At 48.3% G+C, this 20,757-nt stretch overlaps 1 protein-coding gene across 3 annotated transcripts in view; it reads right to left on the bottom strand.

The window, feature by feature from the left end:
- Positions 1-20,757, bottom strand: part of KIF6 (kinesin family member 6) — a 410,860-nt gene that overhangs the window by 38,167 nt on the left and 351,936 nt on the right. For all 3 annotated transcript variants that reach the window (XM_079148124.1, XM_079148122.1, XM_079148123.1), the window contains exon 16: positions 5,378-5,428. In XM_079148124.1, the coding sequence (XP_079004250.1) occupies positions 5,378-5,428 (51 nt within the window). The remainder of the gene's footprint in view (positions 1-5,377; positions 5,429-20,757) is intronic.

The raw sequence follows: 20,757 nt of genomic DNA, 5'->3' as shown, positions 1-20,757 counted from the left end.
TAATGTCAGGCCTCTAGCTTTTATAGAGGGTCGATACGAGAATCAGCTGGTTGAACAACATTTTGGTATCTTTTGTAAAACTGCAGCTGAAGACATCGTTCACTGTGTCACTCAGTGTCCTTTACACAAGGATCCACATGATAAATTCTGGCTTGTGTTTAGTTCCAGGAAGAAATTCTATTTCTGCAGATAAATTAGTTAGTATGCTTCCTGCTGTCAGAAAATGAAAACTATGTAACTCTGGGTGCTTCTCTTTTTGCTTAGTGGCTAGAGGAGGGGAGAGGCAAATTTATTGCCTGTGTGTGTAATTTGCTCAGCTGTGGGGTCCAAAAGCACTTACTCCTTCTACTTCTTTTAAATGGACTTATTTTATTTTATGTTCACATGTCTCATTGTACTTTTGCAAGATGTGTGAGTCTGGAAGCCATCTGGGGAAGCATTCATTTGCCCATTGATTTGGTCAATTTATTGCTCGTTTTGGCTGCTGGGGATACAAAGATGAATTCGGCTGCACCCAGTTTTTAAGGAGCTCACATTTTAGTGTGGAGAAAAGCTATGGAAATAAATAATTGCAAAACGAGTTGGTGCGCTAAGAGATGCTTGAGGCCGGGGAAGAGCGGCCTTGTGGGGGAGGGGTCAGGGAAGGCTTCATGGAGGGGTCAAGGACAAACTGGTTTTTTTGCTCCAGTGCGGAGAGGACAGTGAATGGAAGAATATGTTTCTGAATCTGAAATTTGAAAAGGGAGCTCTTTTATTGATTGATTGATTGATTGATTGATTGATTGATTGATTCTACCTCCTCATTCTGGTTAAGCTGGAAATCCTAGGAGGGCAGCATTGGATCTATGCCCCTCTGTGGGCTCCAGGATGCTGGGCAAGGTGCCCAAAGCAAGCACAGAGGACAGAGGTGCTGGGACAGGTGCAGTGTGGTGGCTGGATAGAGACTCAGAAATGGGCTGCTTGGCTTTGCATCCTGAGCTGAGCAAAATTAGGCAGGTTTACTTAACTCCTCTGGGCCTCAGGCTTGAAGTGGAGATAAGAATGATGTCGACCTCATGGGATGTTATGAGCATTAAAGAAGAAATCACACCTAGAGAAATCACACACCTGCCAAGTTCACAGTAAAATACTCAAGAACTCATCTGCATTATTAACTGTCCTTTATCATTTAGCGTATTTGGTACAACCAAGGGGCACACTTGCGCTGGAATTCAGCAAAGCCCTCTCAACTATCATTTCTGAATGACGACTACATTGAAGACAACAGTGTTTTATGGTGTTTTGAACCAGCCTGTGGGAGTCAGTCCTCCACCAAGTCCTTCAGGAACTTTCGTTTGTTGGTGGTGCCCTTAGGACTGGTCACTGACTGCAGTCCCCAGCTCTGGCTCTCACATCTAGGGAGCCTACGGCCCAGAGCTTCTCCTGCCTTACTTCTATCTTGGTTCAATTCCTTGTCCACTGATTTTCAAAGCTTTTTCTCAGCAAAGCAAACGATCAATAATGTGAAAAGAGAGCCTACAGAGTGGGAGAAAATCTTTTCCACACACACTTTAGACAGAGCACTAATCTCCAAAATTTATAAAGAACTTAAAAAACTTTACACCAAAAATACTAAGAACCCAATCAAGAAATGGCTAAGAAAATGGGCAGACACTTCACAGAAGAAGATACACAGGTGATCAACAAATATATGAAAAGGTGCTCATCATCTCTAGTAATCAGAGAAATGCAAATTAAAACCACCCTAAGATTTCATCTAACTCAAATTAGAATGGCTATTATCAAGAACACAAGCAATAATAAGTGTTGGCGTGGATGTGGGGGAAAAGGCACACTCATACGTTGCTGGTGCAGTTGTAAATTGGTGCAACCACTCTGGAAAGCAGCATGGAGATTCCTCAGGAAACTTGGAATGCACCCATCATTTGACCCAGTCATCCCACTCCTCGGTTTATACCCAAAGGACTTAAAATCAGTATAGTACAGTGATGCAGCCACATCAATGTTCATAGCGGCTCTCAATTCACAGTAGCTAGATTGTGGAACCATCTGAGATGCCCTTCAGTTGATGAATGGATAAAGAAACTGTGGTGTATATACACACTGGAATATTACTCAGCCATAAAAAGAATAAAATTATGGCGTTTGCTGGTAAATGGATGGAGTTGGAAAATATCATGCTAAGTGAAATAGGCCAAGCCCAAAAAACCAAAGGCTGAATGTTTTCTCTGATAAATGAATGAGGATGCATGATGAGGCAGGGGTTGGGGGGAAGAGAAGAATAAAGGAACTTTGGAGGTATAAAGGAAAATGGGGTGGGAGGGGATGGGGGAAGAAAAGGTAGTAGACTGAGACAGACAGTATTACCCTATGTACATGTATGATTACATGAATGATGTGAATCTACATTGTGTACAACCATAGAAATGAAAAGTTGCATCCCATTTGTGTACAATGCATCAAAATGCAGTTTGTAAAAATAAAAAAAAGTTTAAATTATAAAAAAGAAGACTGGGATTTGGTAGATGTTTATCATTCCTGATGTTCCTTGGGCAGATACTAAACAGAAACCATGGTCTGGGGTTTCAGTTAGAAAAGGGAGTAGAAATCCTCATAAAACCGTGTGTGTGTGTGTGTGTGTGTGTGTGTGTGTGTGTATGCACACATATACACTGCACATACAACTGGCCTTGAGAGGGGCACTTGACTGTCTGCTAGTAGTGTGGCAGTAAATGTTTAATAGCTGCTCTCTGAGAAAAGAAATGCCCTGGTTTTATGACAATTTATTGCCCATTTCTTTGGTGTAAATTCTCCCACCATGTCTGATTTCAAGCTACCACGTGACATCACTAATGGTGGACTTGGGGAGAGCTGCCCAGCAGCACACAATTATGAGGTCTCTTCACTTTATAGATACAGAGCATGCAGGTAATGTAAGAGCACAGATAATAGTAAAATGTTGTAAATTAATTAGAAGTAATGAATCTTGAAGATTACTTTTGTTTAAAAATAAAATTCATTAAATTGTAAGCTTACAGAATTTGATTTTCCAACATCAACCATGTTTAAAAATGGCTTCTCAAATTCCTCAAGAGTCAACAACTGGGTCTTAAGATATGAGATGAGCTGACTGCAGCTGGCCCCAGGGAATGGCATTGCATTATCCAATCAGTGACCTCTTCTAAACGGTGCCTCCCACCTCAGCACCACTAGCTCTTTGTTCCTTGGGGGTTCAGGATGGTCTTTCTACGTATTTCCTTGGGCATGCATCTACTTTCACAGAGAGACATGTTCTTATGCAAAACATGTGGGAAAACCTCATCTGCTGCTGCAAAACCATCCACACCTATGTGGATACTTAGATGAAAAAAGAGAATAACAGGGGCATATTTAAAATCAAGGGTGAGGGAAGTTGAAGAAAGAGCCAAAGGAAATAGATCAAGAAGGACAGAGGAGAGTGGGACGAAGGAGTGGAAAGTGCATGTTGCAACCAGCCACGGCTTTACCCCTGCACCTGAAGCCCAGATGACAGGACGCAGGAAATCCCAGCGAGCCAAGGGCACCCAGCTGGTCCTGCAGGGGCACTGCCCTGCTTTCAGCCTCAACACCAGGCCTGCCGCGGGGTGAGTCTGGGGGCTCTGTAAACAATCTACAGTGTCCAGAGAGGTAGCCCCGGCTGCCACGTGGTCACCTGGGATGCAGGAGTACTGGCGGCCCAGATCGCCACCAGACAACCTCCTAAGGAGTCTGGACGGCAACCTGGCACTTAATCTCAAAATGGCAGCTGGAGGATGTTAACACTCCTTCTCTAATTGGGATAGTATGCTTTTAAAACAAGTAGGGATTTCAAAAGCTCTTAATTAGCCTTCCAGCCAGAGAGCTTTCTGTTTGAAGTTTGCTGATTACCGTGGGCAAAGCCGGGCGGGCTGGCCCTGACACCTGCTGCAATTCAGAAGGCTCCAGGGACTCGAGCGAGCGAGGAACCAGGGCCCACGGGTGCGACTGAGAACATGCAGGCAGGCCTTCCGAAGGCTGGGAGTGTCTGTCCCAGCTGATGGATCAAGTGAGGGGCAGTCTGGGCCCAGGGGAGAAAGAAGACAGAACAGCCTTACCCTGAAAGTCACGGAAATGGCTTCCCAGGTCCCTGGAGCTGAGTGGCATTTTTCACGTCATTATTTCTCATAAGCCAGTGTTGTGAAGGTGTGAGGAAAGGCCAGAGGTTTGAGGGCCAGATGGCAGCCCTAGGGGACAACTCCACATTTGGAGACCTGCCCAGGGTGGGCGAGGGGCAGGGCTTGGAGGCCCAGAAGGTCCCCTTGACTGATCTTCCCAACAGAGGTCATGAACCTGCCCTAGACTAGCTCAGTGACTTATTAGCCAGGACGGCCCGGCCCTGTGCTGGGAAGACACCCGGCAGAGTCAGTTCTGAGTGCACCAAGCCCTTGGCAATCCCAGGGTCGGCTGTGGGAGCACAGAGCTCCAACCAGTGTGGCTTGGGCTTGCTGTTCCCGTTTCTGGTGAGGTCAGTTGCGATCTCACATTATCATTATGCTCGTTTCTGAAACGCAGCAACCAGCCTCCCTAATGGTCCAAGTTACTAGGGTCCAGAGGGCCGAGATGCATGACGTTGGGGCTCTGCTCCGTTTCCCTGTTCTGTTGGCCCTGGGTGCGAGACTTCTCTAGTTGCAGGTCACTGCAGGGCCCAGGCCATCTCCAGGGGATACAGGAGGCAGGGCCCTCACTTGCTGGGGAGGAAATCAGGTGGCTCTGGCCAGGACACCTGCTCCACCAGCCTTGTGGAGAGCTGCCCTGTCCCCAGGTGACTTCCTTGGGTCACATATCAAAAGGAGGCCCTTTCTGCTGGTGCTCGCTGTCAGGTGTGAAAGGCCTCTTGAGAGGTGACCGTATGGGCTTAGTGTCTGCCCATCAGTGTGTTGAGGTCCCAATCACTGGGACTCAGAGAACCAGGGTGGAAGCCCCATTCCAACACTCTCTGGACAGCAGGCCCTGGAAGTGACAGTCTCCTCCACCTGGTAAATGCACCTACCTTTTTGGACCTGTGAGGATGAAAGGGTACAGTTGCACACTAGGTCACGTGCAGAGGCCACTGTTTTCATTATTCATTGTCACTGATCAGGTTGGCTAAAGCTCAGAGAAGGACCCAGAACATAGGGGGTGGACGGCCATGAAGGCGTGGGGTGGAAAAGGCCAGGAGCGTGAGGCAGGGGAGGCAGGGGAGGGGCAGGTGCCGAGGCCAGGAGAAGGGCAGAGGTGGGAACGGCCCCCAGCAACCCTGGCCTTGCTTCACCTCCAGGGCTTTGCTGGTCTCCACCTCACCTCCACCTGCCTCTTCCCGCAGCCTCTGCTCTGTACTCACCTAGAGCCACCTGCTGGATATGCCGCCGGGTGATTTCCTCCTTCAGGTGACCTGTCAAAGACACAGAGAGTCACTTATGAGTCTCCAGTGGGCTGGAGGAAGACCTGGCCTCAGAAGCACGTGGCCAGCTGGGCGGGGAATAAAGGGTCTAGATTAAAGGAGACAGAAGCAGGCATGACTCCAAGAAGAGCCCCCAGCCCCATGCACGTCCTGGCTGTGCTGGAAGAGGACGCTGTGAGGGCAGGTGCTGGCGCAGCAGCACAGATGCACCTTTCACATGTGGACCCCATCACAGGTTCAGTTGTCATCTGTCACACAACCTTTGCTAGGGCCCTACTCTCTTAAATAGTTCTTTTTGTCTATTGTTGATGAAGCTGGAGGCAGGATTTGGTCTTTCAATAATTTATGCATTTCTTCAAGTAATATGAAACTGTGCCAAATAAAAAAGAGAGTGGTTCAGTTGACAATACTTTAACAAGTGATTAGTAGGTATAAAGCTTATATAATTCTAGGTTGCATCAATAAAGCTATAGCAGCTAGAACAAGGAAGGTGATATTCCACTGTATTCTGCAGGAATGAGACCACAGTTGGTATTTGTTCTGGGAGCTTCTGTCACAAGAAATATTAGCAAAATAGAAAATACTCAGGAGATGGGTAACTAAGATGGTGAGAGGTCTGAAACTATGACTTTTGAGAAACATTTGAGGTGACCTGAGATATTTGGATGGAGAAGAAAAGACTTCGAGGAAGAGGAGGTGCCGAGATAATGGCTGTCTTTGGATAACTGTATGTTGGCACATGGATGAGAGAACGGATTTACTTTGTCTTCCTCCTGAGGGCAGAAGTCAAATCAAAGAAGTCAGGCAGACTTGGGGGCTCAAAGAGAAGGAAGAGAGCTCACAATGAGCACTGTGTCAGAATGGATTAAGTCGTCTCAAAATGGGTCAGATCTCCTGGCAGGGCAGTGAGCTCCTTCCGGAAAGCACTGGCGCAGAAGCTGGGGGACAGTCAGAAGGTACGTGAGGAGGAGAATTCCTGACCCGGGTGGGATTGGCACGTGGTGGCCGCCAGGCCTCCTTCGTCCCTACCCTTCCCTGATTTCATGGTCTACACCAGCACAGCAGGGGGGACACGCAGCACGCGGGCTGAGACGTCAGTGCGTCTGCAGCACGTGTCCCCGTGCAGGATGCGCTGAGCCACTGGGGATGCTGGGCAGTGGGGCGCCTTCCCCGCGGGAAGGGCGTTGTTCAGCCCCGAGCCGCAGCTGATCCTCGTGTTCAGACGTGAGCAGACAGTGACGCCGTCCCGGGAGCCCTGTCCCTCCACGGCGCCGGGGCACTGCCAGGATTACGACTGGAGGGGTGGCGGAGAGGGTCTAGCCCAGCCCAGCCGGGAGTCCCCCTGCAGAGCGGTGGCATCTCCCCTGGCTGGGAGCCGGCCTGCTCCTCCGATGAGAGGTGCTCGGTGGCCCGCTGCCGCCCGCCCGCCTGCTGGCCTGGGTTTCCAGTACCGGGTTGCTCTGTTCTCTGCACAGGAAGACCTCCCTGGCTGGCAGGGGCGGCCCTTCGCCCACCTCAGGACAGCACGATCTCGGTGCTTAGTTTGTTTCGGGGTCTTTTTGTTATTGTGGTGCTGAGGGTGGACCCCGGGGCCCGCGCGTGCCTGGCGAGGGCTCCCCTTCCCAGTGCCGCCCGCAGCCCCACCGGCTTGGCTGACTCGTCCTCCCTGGTCGGCGTCCCGTCCCTCAGGGGCCCCAGAGGCACGTCGTGGTGGCGTGAGGGTGTGGGTTCCCGCATGGCTGCTCCTTCCCTGTGTGCCCGCTGGGGAGGACGCTGCATAGAGAGGAGGCCTGAGCAATGTGCCCCCTCATTCTAGGTGGGGCGGGGTGTTTAAGGGGAGCTGGGGAGGGGGAGACCTGGCTCAGTGGAGAATACTGGTGAGCCCCGGGTCACCGGAAAATGACCCGACACCAGGGCCAGCCACGGCCACGGCGTGATGTGGCCTCTATTGTCCCTGTCGATGGAGGGAAGCCGTGGGGAGCCCAAGGACAGTGCTGGGCCGAGGCTCGTCTGAATCTGACACGCTGGGCTGATTTTCGGGAAGCTTATGTGTCCGCACTTCAGACCAAAGGACACGCTTCTGAGGCAGATGCCATCAGAAATGCCTCTCGGTTCAGCGCAGGCTGTGGAGGTGCTCTTATCTCCCCCGAGTGGAGGCCCAGGCCGCCTTGACCCCTGCTTGTTCCTGGGCATCTGGTTCAGGCAACTTGCCCCAGGGCCTCTCCCACGCCTGGGAACTGCCCTCCTGAATGGCCTTTTTAAAGCACACCCTGGGCTACTTCCTCCCTGAAAGCTGCCTCCCTGACTCCAGGCCTCCCTGATGGTGGGCCTCCAACCTTGGCCTCACCCACAGTGGGTGTTGGACTTCGCCATCACACTTCCCTGCTCCTGGGGAAATCCTTCCCCTAAGCCCTGGGAACATTGCTTTGGCATGAGGGGCTTGAGGTCCTCCACAGCCCCTGGTTTGCTCATGGACATGAAGAGGGGGATTTTAACCAGGACGGAGAAGTCTACAAACTCCACAAACTTAGAGACTTATTCTCAGAGTCATGAGGCAGCCCTAGTGGCCAAAAGTGGGTCTTTATGATGTTCTATATTGCCAAACGTAGTTCTGAAACAGAGCCGTTCTCGGCTTCGGTGAATGGACTCACATTCACCCTCCTCCCCATGGTGAATTTTTTGGAGATCTCCCCAAACAAGCTTCCTGAAATAGCTGTACGGCTGATGGCCGATTGCATTTTCCAGCAGAGCCATCCATCAAGCGAAGATAGCAGCGTCTGTAATCTGCTGGATCTTGCAGCTCCGTGGGTTTTGGCACTAGCAGGGGTTGAGGGGGATTGCAGAATCCACCGAGCATGCAGCTTGCTGTCATTACCACTGTGATAAATTTGCTGGTTTTGGCCTGGCTTCCTGGACACATCCCCGTCCAGAGGTATGGAAAAGAGATGAAACGGAAACAGAACTCCCAGCCTGAGGCAGGAGACAGTCGGGGAGGGAAGCAGGGAGCCTAAATCAGGGTCAAAACCCAAAGGGGCAGAGCAGGACAGGAAAGCTGTGCGCAGAGGAGAACTTGGTAGTTAGCAACCGAAACACCTTCTCTCCTTGACATTCATTACTTGACGGAGGGGGTGGCAGCAGGGGTGGGAAGGACTCCACGCCTGCAGCCATTCATAGGAAGTGTGTGGCCCTAAATGCAGCCACACGCAGGGCCTGTGTGGGTGGCACTCCATCTTGTGTATGGTTTCGCTGTTATGAACTCTGTACAAACTCCGCACAACTGATTTTTCATATGGATAATTGCTCTTTTTGGTTACAACAGTTTTCCTTAATGCTTCACACTTTGTTTTGCATGCATATTAGTTTGAGATCATTCACCAAGTGAAAGCTGCTTGGCCAGGCCAGAGGACAGCTAGCCACTTATGACTCCCCTGACAGGGCTGTTGCAGGCTGCCCCTGGGATTTCTGTGATGCTGTGACTACTGAGGATGTTTATGTCACTACCAATCAATAAATATTTATCACTCATCTAGTATGTGTTGAGCACTATGTTCTAAGTACTGTGGAATATACAAATTAGGAGAAAACTCTATCCCAGCCAAAGAAAAGTAGCACAATACAGAGATCAGCAAATAGGTGACTTGTATGCTCTTGCTTTTAAACTCTGGACCCATCACTGACCTTGCTCCCTATCATGGCTGGTATATTAGGATGTTGTGTTACTATAATGAAACATCTGAGGCAAGCTAACTTAACAAAGACAAGAGGTTTATTTAGCTCACCGTTTTGGAGGATAGAAGTACAAACAACATAGTGCAGGTTCTTGTGAGGGCCCCACTTGACTATGTCACCTCATGGCAGATGGCAATGGTGGGAGGAAGAAATCATATCACTAAAGAGGAAGTCAGAGTCCCCAAATCCCTTCAAGGACATGCCTCTAGTGACTGAGGCCTACCCAGTAGGCCTCGCCTCTTGTACGTCCCACCTTCCAACACTGCCACATTGAAGACCAGGCTTCCAGCACGTGAACCTTGGGGGCACATTTATACCACATCCAGACCATAGCAAGTGGTTTGTTTTTCTGCGGAGTCTGAGCTTGGCTCTTCCACACAGCACACTGGGCACCTAGAACAATCTCTCGGAGTTGGACTTGAGATGAAGCAAACTTTTTGGCCTTTTTTTATTATATCAGAATATAATTGTAAATTTGGAGATAGCCAGAGTTGCGTTCAGATCCTAACTCTGCTACTTCTTAGCTGGATGGGCTACTTAGCATCTCAAAGCCTCAATTTAATCATTTGAAAATTAAGAATGATGATATAACTGCAATAATATTTGATTTATTTATTTATTTTTTTGGTACAGGGGTTGAACTCAGGAGAACTCAACCACTGAGCCACATCCCCAGCCCTTTTTTTGTACTTTATTTAGAGACAGGATCTCACCGAGTTGCTTAGTGCCTCGCCGTTGCTGAGGCTGACTTTGAACTTGCGATCCTCCTGTCTCAGCCTCCTTAGCCACTGGAATTACAGGCATGAGCCACTGTGCCTGGCATAATATCTGCTTTTAGGAGTAAGGGACAAAATGCCAGTGTATACTATATTCCATGCTAGTTTTAGGTTTGAGGCCCTTTCAGATGGAGTGAAAGGATACCACATTATTAAGGTTGCTATTGTCTGATCAGTGGTAGAGGTGAGTTTACTGGAGGGAAGGGTGGCTTAGTTAGCAGAGGTGAGATTCAGAGCAGGGGTGTTGAGAGAGGTGCTCAGTCAAAGCTAAGTGCTGGGACAAGGGAGCAGAGAAGGGCAGCTCTGCACTGGTTTGGGACAGGTGCTGGAGGGAAGGCTCTGTAGAGGAACAGGGCTGGGCAGGGAGACAGAGTAGTGTTCCTACTCTGGGATGCTGGGTGACTCCTGGGGACTCTGGACTCAGGTAACATCTAGTCTTCTGTTCAACTACTGTAGTATCTTAGTAAGGTCAAGTTAAAATAAACATCAGTAGTTAGAACTGGGGTGCGCAGAGAACACACCGGCCTTGTTTCCTGCCTGAGGGGCTCTTTGAAATGGGAGGTCTAGTTAGTGGTTCTGAATCCCAAGTGTTGATTTCAGTGATGACGTAAAAAACTAGTTTTTTTTTTTTTTTTTTTTTTTTTTTTGTACTAACACAGAGGATCTGTGATAACCAAAATGTTAGATCCCTAAAGGCTGTTTGTAAGGCTGTTTGTAAAAATAATGGGCCTGGAATAAATTAAGTGTGTAATCCTTAGATGGATTTCCAACTAACAGGAGTATAAATCCTTTGAAGGCTTAAAACCAGACAATTCATCTCCTCCTTGCTAATATATATTTCATCAGGCTTTATTCAAACTTGTTGGTCTAATTTGAAAATCTGTTGAGGCAGGAACCACCTCTTCCCACTTTATTTTATGGTGGATAAAATAAAAGTGAGAGTATCAAGAAGACGTAGCTGGCTTAGATCACAAGACATATTTCTGAAGTCTGGAAGCAGGACAGAAACACAGAATAGTGAGCTGAGCCAAGGCTTGAGCGTGCAGGGCTGCTTGGTTCCAGAAGCAGGAAGGTAACCCAGAGTGCACCATGCAAAGTGGGGCGGGAGCCAGGCGTGCGGCTGGAGCTGAGGCTGTGGATGCCCCGCTGCCCTGGGAGGGAAGGGGCCTGAGACAAGGACGAGCTCAGACGCTCCTCGGGTTCTGGGTCCCATTCCACTGCCAGCCCAAGGAGGTGGGAGGGTTTGAAAGGCGCAAAAACAGACCCTCCTCTTGCCAAGCCAAGACGCTCACTCTCTCCATGACAGGACCCGCCAGTCTCCAGTGCTGTAACTCGGCGCTGTCAGTTAGAGCTGGTTCTGCACTGGGGGCCTAGCGGGTCTGTCAACCAGAGAGGAATGAGCACAAAGAGAAAGAGTAAGAGAAGTAAATAAGATGGGTCTCAGCAACAATGGGCCCGCTCACCCGAATGCCAAAAGAGAGGAATAAATAGAACGTTAAGAAGAGATAGTCAAGTCAATGGTTGGAACGGGAATGAGTTACAAATGAAAGTCATTTTCTGGACCGACAGATAAAGACATTTATGGATGTCGGAACACTGAAGACTGAGTTCATCTTACTCTTCAGTTTAGGGTACACCTTCCTAATCAGTCTGGAGAAAACTTCTGTATGCATGCATGTATGTGTACAAAATGCACACCATGCACACATGCATACGTGCACGCACAGACACATGCGACACACACATGCACACGTGCGTGTGTAGGTGTGATGTATATGTATCAAACGTGCACCTATGCACACACACTTACAAGCACGCATGTATGCATGTATGCGTACATATGCGTGTGTGTGTTTTGACCCTCAGGCCTTGTGCCCCATGCTCTCTTCTCAGCTCTCCTCCTCTGACAGGATACTGTTCTAATGGGTTTGATGTACATCCTTTTATTGTATGTGTCCTTACAGTTTGTGTTGAGGTTTTCCGGGTGATTTTTAATCTCTAGGAAAGTGACATTGGGTCACAGATCTCGTCCTGTTTCTTCCTAGTTGGTCAGTGCTCTGTTTTTGACATTCACCCATTCTTCTGTACGTGCACCGGTTTCCCGTTTCTCACTGCTACATACATTCCATAATGTACACCTCGACATTCTACTTCCACTTCCGGAGAGTCCAACGACTGGATTGTTCTCCTACCAGCCTCACTAACACAAACTGTGCTGTGAGGACCTTGAACACGTCCTACGAGCCCATGAGAAATGCCTCTGCTGGGTCTCAGCACGTCTGAGTGCTGCTCCCCATGGTGGCTGTGCCAGGTGATCCTCCCAAGACAAAGACTTTCAGGTGTGTCCAGGCTTCTCAAAGAGGTTAACGGTGACGGACAAGTTCTTATTAAAAATAAATATGATATCATGCAACAACAAGCAGGCACAAATGAAATAAGAATGGGTGGCTAGGAAAGAGCTTTATAAAGGGAAAAATAGTCACTGAATAAACAAAAACAATAGAGAGAATAAGGGGATAGACCCTGGACTGACCTGTTTCAAAAGAAAGGGTGAGAGGGAGGGTGGATATGATCAGAGGATGGTGGATGTGTGTATGAAAATGTCACAATGCATATTTTGTACATTGTGTGCTAATAATGAAAATCAAAAACAGTGAGTTGGAAGACAGTATGGAAACACCCTGAGCACAGTCCAGACAGCAGAGATAAAAACGGCAAGAACAGGTGAAAACCACAGGAAGAGACGAGATCATCGCTGTCTAACAGGAGTTTGAGAAGGGATTGGAGGCTGCAGAAAACGGACAGTAGTTGAAGAGCCACTGAGATTTTTCCAGAATTAGTGAAAAACATAAACCTTGGGGTTGAAAGTGTACTCTGAGTATTGAGCAGAATAAATGAAAATCAATCCACCCCTGAATACATCACAGCGAAACCACAGAACCACAACTGACGGCTTCCAGGGGACCTGCCAAGGAACAACTCAGGTGACAGCCCCGTCGGCAATGTGACATCAGTGTGGGCCAGGGACAAAGGAGGGAAATAACTGCCAATGTGCATCTTATTCGTAGTCAAGCCATGATTCATGGATGTGGGCATTGTACAGACAGTCGTAAGGGGACCAGGCGCCTTTACCACCCACAGGCCTTCCTCTCTGAGGGAACTCGACCGAGGGGCAGCCAGCCTGCAGATGAAGTGCATGGCCTCTGCAGCCAGGCTCCCTGCCTGGCAAGTCAGCTTCGCCACTTATGGAGCCACCGAGTCACTGAATGTCAGTACGTCTCAGTTGCCTCATCTGAAAAATGAGGGTAATAGCCTCTGTTGTGCAAATTGAATTAGAGTGCCTGGCCACTGATAAGAACTGCAAAAGTGTCTGAGTTGTTAGGACCAGCAAGAAGTGAACACAGAGAAAGACCCAGGAAGAAAGAAGAGATGGTGAGCATGGAACATGAAGAGGGTATTTCAGCAAAAATATGTCACTGTTGATCCTGAGGAACGCGCGTGTGTGTGTGTATGTGTGTGAGTGTGTGTGTGAAAACTAAGCAATAACAACAAGGTGGCAATAAACTGATGGGCTGTTCCATGGGGAGTTGAAACAAGCTGCGACCTTGGATGTGGTTGGGAATCACTACAAACGTGGTCATGCTTACTTTTCAATTCCGAAGAATTAAAATACGTACCATCGCAGCCAAATCAATAGAAGACCAGGGAAAAGGGAGGAGATGCGGGGGTGGGGGATGCCAGACTCCAGCAGTTCAGCAGAAGGCAGGACAGAGAAACTGGAAGCAAAAAATGAATGGGGTACAGATAACCCTGCATTTGGCCCAGCAAACAACGGTCAGAGCTTTACCCGTGTGCATGCACGATTCTGTGTGTGCAGGTGTGCACACTCTTGTGCGTGTACACATGATCATGAGAGCACAGAGGTTACATGAGTGAATATCTACCAAGATGTGATGGAAGCTGCTCAGAGCAGAGGTGGGGTAGGGGATGGATGGATGGGAGAACTGGAAGCCAAACAAGATAAAAAAGGAAATTGGACTTTATTGAGCATGTATGATTTATGGGTTAAATAAAGGAACATTGCCAAGCCCTCCTCAGGAGGAAGCTGATGCTCCTACAGCACACTGAGATTGTGCTCGAGTCATGCATGGATGGCACACGTCACGTGTGCTGACCGGCAGTACCCATAACTCAAGAGTCAGTGACAGGGACTGGGCAGTGGAGGAGTACTCAGCCTCAGAGCATCTGTCAGAGCTGCTGTTCACCCGTATCCTGACTCAGACTGGGAGAGAGAGGGAGTCAGACAGCAGCAGAACTCAGGGACTTCCCTCAGCCTGGGGGTGGGAGGTGGGGAGGCCTCTGGGGAGCCGGCAGCCCTTCTGGGGTCAAGAAGACAGGTCCTTCCCTGATTCTCGTAAGAGGAAGGGCCAGCAATGAGACACAGGGGACATTAGGAGTCGTCTAAATGCTGGGAAAATTAAAAAAAAATTTTTTGGAGACAAGGTCTCACTGTATTGCACAGGCTGGTCGTGGTCTCAAGTGATCCTCCTGCCTCAGCCTCCAGAGTAGCTGGGACTATTGGTGTATGCCACTATGTCCAGCTTGGGCAAATGTTTTTATGTCTTCTCATTCTTTAAAATGACATTTCAATTCTCCAGAATTCAAAATTCTTCTTTTCATTTAGTATGTTAATTTTTATATTTGATAATATAATTAAAGCACAGAGAAAGAGAGAAGCAACTCACTCCAAAACTATTATCAATAATTTCAAGGGAAAAAAAACCATTTGAACTTGCCGATTTTGCCTCAGGGGAATTTTCCAAGAACTCCTTGTCACCGCGGCCCTGTCGGGGAGGAGGACATGCCCAGTAATTGATGAGCTCTTCTGCTGGGGATGAAAACACCAGACAGCAGTCTGGGCTTTCAAGACAGCGCCTCTCTTATCATCAGGACAGGACAGGATGATCACATTTTGGGGAATGCTCTCATTTATAAAAAATGACCAAATTATACCATGTCTGGGAGACCCAATTTCTTTTCCTATGGGATATTCACTTGGGCTATCCAAGTAATCATAATAATCATACAAGATTAGCACATTCTGTCTGAGGCTTAGGCATTTGGCTATTGTATATGCTTAATTAAGCTAAGGAGTTTATTGATATCACTATTCCAGCATGTGATAATATTCCATAAACATATTCAGAGAATTAAGTAAATAAGCACATTTGTTAAAGGCTCAAACAAATGCAGAGATCCAAGTAGGTAAGCAGAAGGAAAATTTTCAGCTCAGCAGCCAGCATGAATTTTTAAATATGAAACATCTCAGGGAGCTCAGGGTTGGTGATTATGTTGGCGTCCATTCAAAAGATGTTACTTTAGATGCTCGGAGATTCTTATCTCAGCAAGGGCAGGATAGAGCTGGCTTCCAAGGTGCTCCTTGGCTGCGTAACTGTAGATCATAATCGTTCACTTCTGTTTGAAGGTGAGATTCTGGTTGCCAGGGACATTGTATGGGCTGGGGAGCAGGGCCTGTGCAGCGGCAGCCTCTGACTTCCATCCATGCAGGGGACATTCTCTGGAGTGTATAGGAGACTTTGGAGTTCCTCTACTCCAGCAAGGGCAGGACAGGTATATTTCATCTGTCCCCAATAGTCCCCTACTTGCAATGGAGGCTAGTTTGTAGAGGCCCCTCACTAACTGTGGAGGTTGAGGTCAGGGTTCACTTGTGGATTAAAAAATCAACCCCAAGCATTAAGAGCTTTGATTTTGCAATGCATATAGTTTTAAAAACTTGGAATAAAACATGAAAACAGCCAATTTTGCATTCTCTTTATGATAAATTATAAGCTCAGTCCAAGAAAACCTGATTCTATTTACTTAATTTTGAATCAGTTAGTGCTTATGGGAGAAAAAAAACTCATTGGGAAGAAACATGCTCCAATTAAGGCTTAGTGCTGGTCCAATTTCCAGCTGGCCTGAAGAATAACTGCTTTACCCAGAACTGGGTACTTGTCCTGTGAGAATTATTCTCCATGCGAAGAGGCTGGTGATCAAAAGAAACATGACAATGTGTTTAGAAGTGTAAGATGAAATTGAGTGGAAATGAGTTCAACTTTCAGGTTCAAACGCTCTTTCTTCACGTGCTACAGCTATACATTGCTTCTTTCCTAAGTCTAATCTGTGAGGGCCCCTGTGCTCTATCTTTGCAGTCACTACTGTGGGGTCGAGGAATTTGGTTGGGATTTATTAGCGCAACTCAGGGAAAACCACTCAAGGAAAACAAAGGGGGCTGGGCCCCAAGGCAGGAGGCTAGCAGGAATGCTGGGAAATCATGGTGGCACTGAGGAGTCAGAGAATGGTGACCCACCCCCGGAGAGAGCTGAATGGTGGTGAAGACTCATCAGCAGGAGGGGTGAGAAAGTGACAGGGAAGCTGCACAGGGAATCCTGAGCCCCAGAACTGTGGAAAGGATGTGGGTTTGGGTCACAGGTGATTAGCATGGGTCATGGGCACTTACTACCTGTGACATTGGGCTGCTTAATTACTCTAAGTCTGTTTCTTCATTAGAACAGAGTGATAAACCAACCTTGCCATGTTGCTGGAGGAATTAGAATTAGATAAAATGTACCTACAGCAGATGGGCGCGGTGGTGCAGGCCTGTAATCCCAGTGGGAGGGTCTTGAGTTCAAAGCCAGCCTCAGCAACTTAGCAAGGCTCTGGGCAACCCAGTGAGGTCCTGTGTCTAAATAAAGTTTTATAAAGGGCTGGAGATGTGGCCCAGTGGTTAAGCACTCCTGGGTTCGATCCCTAGTACCAAAAAAAAAAAAAAAAAAAGGTACCTTCAGCACCCAGCACAGACCCTGGCACACAGATGCATAACAAGGGGTAGCAGTGGTGGTGGTGGGAAGAGGGCGAGCATTACAAGTGGGTGGCTTGCACGACCAGCGGCACTGCCTTAAGGACTGAAGAAACCCCCTGGGATTGTTCTGAGGCCTTGATTGCCTTGAAATACGGTTCGGCGTCTGCAGTTCCCTTGTTCTCTTTTCTGGCAGTACTCTCAGTCATAAATTCACAAGTCACCTTGGGCCCAGCAGACCTCACTGTAGTGCCTCTGTCTCCCGTGGGAGGGGGCAGTCAGGTGTCCTGTGGGTTGTGCCCAAAGGCTGAGGCCCTCTGGCAGCCACTGGCTCCACAACAACCTTTAATGACTTTAATTTATATTTACTAAACTTTCTGCCAGTCCTCAGAGTCACCATTCCTTTCATTAGTAGTGGGGTCTGTCATATTTCTTTATAGTCAAACATGATTGATTTCTGTAATTGGAAGTAAATGACTTTTTAATAAGCTTGCTAGAATCACTGGTGGGGATGGTTCTGTTGTCAGAGCCCGGGATGATTCTTGCCCTCATCCTGTTATTTTCTTTCTTTTCCTTCTTCCAGAAAATAAGACTAGAGCTCCTGGTGTTTCCCTTGTGGCTAAATATTTTCAAAGAGGGGAGAGGTAGAGATGAACCTGCCCACCATTTTGCAGAGGAGGCTTTCAGGAATGACAAATTCAGGAAGAACATCATTCTCCCTCCCTGAACTTGACTTCTGCCAGCACACAGAGCCCTGTTTCTTCCAGATTTCTGCCCCCGTGGGCCTCAGCATTTGGAGAATACAAGAACCTGGACGTTAGGGCTAGAAAAGAGGCAAAACAGAGAGCAGCCCCAGGGGCAGAGAGGGAGAGAGGAAGGAAGCTGATGGGGAGCACACACCACCTGAGAACTGCCCTTCCTCCTCCGTCAAGGGGCGGCCTGGGGGCCAGGTACAGGTGTGTGCGTACAGGTGTATGGCCCTCGGAAAGTAGGAGAAACCAACCTTTATTTTACGCCGGTGGGCCCAGAGGAGATTAGCACTCCAAGATTCTGAGCCCTGATCCACAGTTTCTCACAATATTTATAGGTTATCTAACATCATCTTAGACCCATCCAATCATTGGGGCTTTTTCCTCTTTTTTTAAAAAAAATCCCTAATCTATGCAGCCCAGGCCTGTGCAGGGTCTCTAACATAAAGCTTGCTCACAGAACAGAGGAAAAGAAACAGCTCTTTACTGTCTATTACATCTCAGGAAGGAGTAGTCAGGCTCTTAGGGCAGTTATTGACAATGCAGAAGGTAGGGACCCTCCTGGGGAGGGAACTGACCCTCCCGGCACCGGACTCGGCCCATAATACTTTTGCGATTTCATTCCACGGCCAGGTCTGATGCCACAGTTTGGGAGCTGCGTCTCTGGGGAGGCAACGACTCTGGGACAACATGGGGAAGGCAGTGAGCACCGAGTGAAGAAAGAAACAGACCAGGGAAGGAGCTGCCACGGCACACAAAGATAACGGTGAGCTACCAGCTTTGTGTGGAAACTTCAGGCGAGAGAGACCTTCAAGATTTTCCATGTCCAAGAAGCGATACGAGGGGAAGCTAGGACACACTGATGACCTCAGTGGCAGCCTGTGTTTTTATCTTTTGCAGGGGGGCCAAACCCGGGCCCTGGGCACGTGGAGCACGCACTCCGCCGCTGGGCTGCACCCGGTTGTGACTACAGTTCTTTCCTGTGTTGGCTTTAGTGTCTTGTTTTGGTGAATACGCCTGTGTCTGTAGGGACGTACCAGGCTTACTTGCTCACTTAATCTTGTCTTTCATACAAAGGCGTAATCCTTGATTACAGCTGTACTTATCAAAGGGATGTTCAGGTCCCTGGGGATGGCCGGACAACTCCACCTACAAATTAGACGTGACAAGCTGGCGTCTTGGGACATCCCAGGGCACAGCTCTTATTCCTAATCCTCACTGCAGCGGAACTGTTTCCTTTCGGCTTGTGGAGTACGCCGGTCGTCAGCTGCTCCGGTGGTCTGATAAGTGCCAGGAGGGACCAGACCTTTACATTCTTCGAACTTGGGAAGATTAACATTTCCAGAGTTAGAAGCAGTTTCTGCCTTCTCTGGAAGAGTCTGGATATTATCTTTGAGGCAAAACAAGCTCTGTTGGAGATAATCTGATCATTCTAGTGGACCATTTGTGGTTTGTACATGTAAAGATCCAGTTATTCCTGGGGATGCTCTAAAAATGAAATGCCCCAAAACACGTGCTATGATGTAAGACTTAGGTGTTTGGCTCAGTGTTCTGTGTTCAGAAAACAGACTGGGTGTTTTTTCAGCAGAACTACATGTCCACATAGCTGGAGAGATATTTTCTCCCTAAAAAGCAGTATTTGTGCTCAGATGTTGTGATAGCTAATCTGTGCCAACTTGACCAGACTATTGTGCCCAGATGTTTGGGAAATGCTTGTCTAGATGGTTGATTACCATTTAAATCAGTAGACTTTGAGTAAAGACGATTATTCTCCCTAATGTGGATGGGCCTCATCCAATCTGTTGAAGGCCTTACAAGAAAAAAGACTGAGTTCCTCAGAGGAAGAAGAAATTCTGCCTCCAGACTGCCTTTGAATTTGACATGCAATATCAACTCCTCCCCCTGGGTGTCTAGCCTGCAGCCTTGCCCTGCAGAATTTGAATTTGCTAGCCCCTACAATCTCCTGAACTAATTCCTTAAAATAATCTCTCCCGATATATGTGTATTCAATTGGTTCTGTTTCTCTGGAGAATCGAGACTAATGCAGACAGTGTGGTGTATGTTCTTATCAGAACGTCTGCTCCACCAAGCTGGGAACAGAGGTGGACCATGGTGGACGGCTGTACAGGCCTAATCTTGTCTCCACCTTGTACTTGAATGTAAGTTCTCATCTGGGTACTGAGTAAAGGTCATGAAAATGGGGGAATGAAGCTGCTGAGATTTAGTGAGCTGGGCCTGGTCCAGCAATAACCAAGAACTGCCTGGCTCAACAGACTAACGGCATCCCCATGAACAGTGCGTTTGATGAAAGATGGGACAAGCTGCTGTTTGCTGGGGGCAGCCCCGGCTGGATGGGTGACATGCTTTTATCACCGAAGACAGACTGCCCACTATTTTGGGAAACACGCCTCTGCAATCTTGTCAGGGCTATGAGTCAAGACAATTCCACAAAGAGAGGGAATATGTAAATAGGTAGCTGGATCCGAAGTCCAAAGCAGGGTGAAGCACACCTGGCTGAGGGGACATGGAGTCCTCCATCCGGGAGGCCCAGAGATCACCATGCCAAAGCCCTCCATGAGCTCCACTTTCCGAAGTAGCTTTCAGCTACTCTCCCATTAGTTCCAAGGCTTCTGGGAAGTCAGTCTGGCCTAGTCAGATGTGGTGGCCAGACACACTGGGTCCTTGAGTCCTGGTAGTGGCCACCAGTAATGGTGCCATCAGAGGACAGCGTGCGCTGAAGCAGGTCACCCCTGCGGTGTGGAGGGGGAGGAAGACGAGAGGAGGCTCCAGGCAACCCTCCAGAGTACTCACGAGGCAGTGCCGAGGGTCCGCTCAGCAGCGGCTCAGGGATTTGTGTTGAGATGGGTGGACTCATTTCTAGCAGCAAAGCTGGAAGAGACTGGTCATAATAATCTGGGAATAAAAAGGGTGGACAGCTCTATTTGACTGTCCCAGGCTGGTGAGCCCTGGGACATGTGGGACTCATTGGGAGAAGTTTTCCGTAATACTGTCACCCCTCCGGGAATAGGAATGGGGTGGCTTATAAGCGGGCGAGAGGCGAGAAGGCCACGCACACTGGAAAAGGACAGCATTCTTTCAAATGCAGGCTGGATGATTATATTCCTAACTCAGGCCAATCCTAACTCACAAACTGCTGAAGAAATGAAATCTGGTTAAATGTATTCTTTTTCGCCCTTCTTAAAAATA

Source organism: Sciurus vulgaris (assembly GCF_902686455.1).
Source record: "Sciurus vulgaris genome assembly, chromosome: 7".
Classification (NCBI taxonomy): Eukaryota; Metazoa; Chordata; class Mammalia; order Rodentia; family Sciuridae; genus Sciurus; species Sciurus vulgaris.
Note: the sequence above shows the minus strand (reverse complement) of the source record. Positions and strands in the feature narration are given on the sequence as shown.